Consider the following 4,496-nt stretch of genomic DNA (forward strand, 5'->3'; position numbering starts at 1 on the left):
CTAGTGAGAAACAAGACTGGATTCAAACTAGACAGTCTGAGTCTTGACCCGTGGTCTTCATCACCGGGTTATTGAACTACTTTCAATTCAATGAAGGGAGGATATGCAGGACAAGGAGACTGAACCGGGGACCCCTTGTTTAGGCAAGCGACTAAACTCCCCAGATGGGCTTCCATGGGTCACCATCATTGTCATCTGGGCCTTTGGCCAAGGTGGTCTTTTGGAAACATATCAAATTATGTCAAGCGCCTACCCCTTCCTACATCTCTTTAATGACTCCTTCTTGTTCTTGAAATCATGACTAAAAGGATTTTAGGCCCTGCCTGGTCTGGCCTTCCCCTGCCACGGGGCCCTGAACCTCCCTTGCACTTGCTGCCTGTCCTTCAATTACTCTGCTGTCTTCTCTTTCCTGCTACCCCAGGATCTTTGCTCAAGCCACCTCCTCCCTCTGTAAGACTCCACCTTCTGGGTCAGTTTCTCTACTGAACATTCCCAAGGAGCAATATCCCTTTTCTTCCTAATCTTCACCAGACTATTATTGTTTTGATGCCTCGTTGGTGAGGCTAACTCATGTCTCTCTCTCACCTGATGAGAATTCCCTGAGGATAAAGAGCTCGTGTGTTTTACTCTTCACAGCATCCCAGCACAGGCATTCACAGTGCCTGACGCATCCTTGTGTTGCAACAGGGGCAGGTCATTATCCCGTTTATAGATGGAATTGTAAATAGGGAATACTGAGGCATGATGCCTCCTGAGCAAACAAGTGGTACTGCTGCGAGCAGGGCCCAGGTGCTCTGACTTCTCATCTCTGTCCTTTCACCTGCCGGGGACAGTTCATCCTCCCCTTCTGAAACCTCTCCAAACCACTCTTCCCTCTCCCCCTTCCAAGGGTCAGGTGGAACCCCCCAGAAAAGACACAGTTATTATTGCTTCCTTCCAACCCGAAGATGACTTTTGCTTTCCCATGCAGCTATCAAAAGGGAGTGCCAAGCTGTGCCTGGGGGTAGGGTCCAGCCCACCTGGAGGAGGGGATGATGACCAAACTGACCAGGACCCCAGCTTCAGTCCCACTTCTAGTTCAGGGTTGTGGGGGCCAGACCAGCTCTGTCTTTTGCATTCCGTGTTCATGTGAAACACCTTACAATTATCCGCCTCCCTGGTTACACACGGTCAACCCAGAGCTGGCCCAGCTGGGATGAAATGGTCAGTCATGGTCCCCCGGCTCCCTGGTCTCTCAGGTTGGCTGGGGGTGGGCAGGTGGGGTGCGGGCTGCCTGGGAGTGGTGGGTAGGGGCACCACTGAGAGAGGAGGCAGGTGTGCTGAGAGGGGACATGGAGGCAGGTCCTGACCCCTTCTGCATGTCCCATCTGGGCAGATGCAGGAGGAAGGAAATGAGAAGGGCCATTCTGGAAGGTTCTGCTCCGCTTCCTCCTGCAGCAGGCAGCCCACAAGGTGAGGGCATAAATGGCCACCAGGGAACTTTCCATCCTCTTGCAGCGCTCAAAGTTCTCCCCAGAGAGCATTCTCCTGAACAGAGAGCCCGGGTGGGCTCCTCGCTCCACTTTCTAAGCTGAAGGGATAACTTCCTGTTCCTCACGGCAGGACCCTTATGGTAGATCTGAAGCAATAGTGTCTGTGGAGACCTCCTTTCCAGTTTCCATGGGAAAAGGGGTCCCCAGGGAGGGAAGCACCTGCCGCTGGAACCTAGGTGGACAGAGTCCCTAGCTGGGGAGTGGTCCTCGGGCCACCTGCCCCTTCAGTCTCCCCCCCGTTTGGTCCAGCCTCCCGCCAGCCCCGCAGGCCGATCAGGGGCACTCACCTGGTCCCTGGCTGGGCAGCATAGCCCTGCGCTCCTCCACCTGCCAGGAAGCCCACGTCCCTCCTCCTCTGCCCAGGGCCAGACTACAAGTCCAGTTTCTCAAGAGGCACCTCCATGTTGAGGGTGTACCAGGCGATCCAGAAGAGCAGGCTGAAAGCCAGGATCAGGGACCCCGTGTAGATCAAGAAGTCCCAGAAGTCAAGGGAGGCAAAGATGCCCACGAGCAGAAGGACCAGGCCCACGACGTCAAGCAGGAGGGCCAGGCCGAAGAAGAGAGCACAGCGTCCGAGGCGGCACGTTCCCCACAGCTTCCCCGGGAGCATCGCCTGGAAGGCAGAGGCAGGAGGGGCCGGGCTGCGCTCCCCAGGCCGGCCTGCACGGGCAGGGGGTGGTGCTGCCAACCGCTCCCTTCTCTCCCCGCCGGGCATGAGCAAGCAAGAGAGAGAGAGAGCCGCCCTTTCTGGAGCCACACGGAAGTACAGGTGGATGTCCCTTTATGAGCGCACAGCCAGTGGGGCAAGATATTTCTTAACTGTTTCATAGCTCAGGTATGACCCTGATGCAAGCAGCCTGACATTGTCATCCCCTGGGGGCCAAACAAATGGCGTGGCAGGGGAGGGGTCTGGAGGAGGGGCTGTCCTGGCCCCTGGCCTCTCTGGTCCTGGGTGGGTCCTCCAGGGCTCCTGAGATGTGCTAGGGACTTCCCCCCACCCCCGTCCCACCTTCTGCCCTGCTCTTCTGGGTGGGGACGGGAGGCTTTGTGTAAAATTTAGAGAAGAGGGTTTGTCCATGTAAACAGATCTTGAAATTGTGCTGTAAGAAGCAGTCTATGTCAGCAGCAGGAAAAGCCTGTGTGTCTTGTAGATTCTCCACTCTGAAGCCCCCAGGCCCGAGCTGCCTGGAGGTGGGCTGTGCCCTCTGGCCTGAAGGCAGATCCTGGGGAGCGGTGGCAATGGAAAAGATGGGGAGGACGGGGCAGGGACACCAAGGAGGGAGGGGATGCGTGGCGTCAGTCTGGGTGGGCTGGGTGTGGACCAGAAGGCAACTCCAAGCCAAAGTCAAGAAATGTTTACCTGGTTCTCTGGCAGTGTGACTTTCCAGACTGACTGACTCCGTTTGCTTTCTGTGTCAGGGCCGCTGCAGTTGATCCTGAGGGGTTATGTGTGAAACAGGGGTGTCTTATCACCCAGCCCCTCCCAGGGTGTGGTGGAGAAGTGAATGTCAGCTGAGAAACACGCTGTACTGAAATTGTCTCTACTTTTTCTTTGGCCTTCTCCTGTGGATGAAAATGGCTTAGCAGGTGGCTCTGGGAAGATAAAGAATCTGCCTGCAATGCAGGAGATTCAAGAGACATGGGTTCGATCCCTGGGCTGGGAAGATCCCCTTGAGGAGGGCATGGCGATCCCCTCCAATGTTCCTGCCTAGAGAATCCCACGGACAGAGGAACCTGGCGGGCTACAGTCCATGGGGTCACAAAGAGTCGGACACGACTGAAGTGACTGAGTGCACGCACACACGTGAATGAAAATAAACACAGGGGGTTCAAATTTAGTTTCCTAGGAGTAGACTAAGCAGGATGAGGGAGAAACTTTCAGGTGAAAAGCATCGCCGAGGGAGAGAGTGTTTTAAGTTATAGATTTTAGGATCTGAAACACAAGACTTGTCCAAAGCCAGGGAGCCAGTCCGGAGCATCAGCATCTCGAGAAATCGCCAAAGCCAAGCCCCCACCCCGTATCCACATTGTCTCCCCAGTCTGGCCTCAGAAGGGACTAGGTACACAAGAACACCTCCCAGGGCAGGAGAAGCCTCAGCTCTTCCCGTCTGTTGTCGCCAGCTTTGACTAGAGAGAGTCTCTTAGGAAGAATAGTTGAGGGACAACCCTGCCCTCTTTAGGGGCAGGAGCAGGGCCTCTAGGGTGGGGGTGGGCAGCACCAGGCTGGTGTGTCCCCGCCTGCCTGTCCACAGGTCTCCAGGCTCCTGAGCAGCATCTGGTGTACGTGTGTGTGAACAACAACTTTAGTGTGAAAATTTCTGGATGCCAGGAGGTCTCTGAGCCCCGGGCCGCCCGAATGGTTGGTCACCATTCTTCTGTCTGACATGTGGGGTCAAAGGGAAGCTGGTATGGGGAGGGTGGGGTTGGGGGTTGAGGAAGAGTAAATTCGGAGCTTGGGTTAACCGAAGCACACTGGTGTTCAGTGTTAGTTGCTCAGTTGTGTCTGACTCTGCGACTCCAGGGACTGAAACCCACCAGGCTCCTCTGTCCAGTGAATATTCAGACTTGATTTCCTTTAGGATTGACTGGTTTGATCTCCTTGCTGTCCAAGGAACTCTCAAGAGTCTTCTCCAGCAACCACTGTTCGAAAGCATCAATTCTTTGTTTGAGTGATAAAATATGATGGAAAAAACTACAAAAATGGGGAAATGGAAGACAGCAGGCATCTGTTATGCTTTCTGAACCATGAGCATGGTGTGTAGGGTGCAGCTAGATGCCCGAACCCCAGCTAGTGATTCTGAGGGCTGATCCCTTAGGGCGCTCTCCCACCCCTCCACTTCTGGGAATCCTTGGGGCTACAGCCATCCCGACAGCTCAGAGAGATCTCTGTTTCTGCTGTCACCACACAGTCCTGCCTCCTCTTGGCAATGGGGACCCGGTCACTCCCTTGGCAGAGTCACCACG

The 4,496-nt window shown here is 55.1% G+C and overlaps 1 protein-coding gene across 1 annotated transcript; it reads right to left on the reverse strand.

Annotated features, from left to right (window-relative positions):
• Nucleotides 1–1,902: 1,902 nt before the first annotated feature.
• Nucleotides 1,903–2,142, reverse strand: TMEM238L (transmembrane protein 238 like). Its single transcript, XM_070357355.1, has one exon. The coding sequence runs from the start codon at nucleotides 2,140–2,142 to the stop codon at nucleotides 1,903–1,905; it is 240 nt and encodes a 79-aa protein (XP_070213456.1).
• Nucleotides 2,143–4,496: the final 2,354 nt, after the last annotated feature.

Source organism: Bos mutus, chromosome 19, assembly GCF_027580195.1.
Source record: "Bos mutus isolate GX-2022 chromosome 19, NWIPB_WYAK_1.1, whole genome shotgun sequence".
Taxonomy (NCBI): domain Eukaryota; kingdom Metazoa; phylum Chordata; class Mammalia; order Artiodactyla; family Bovidae; genus Bos; species Bos mutus.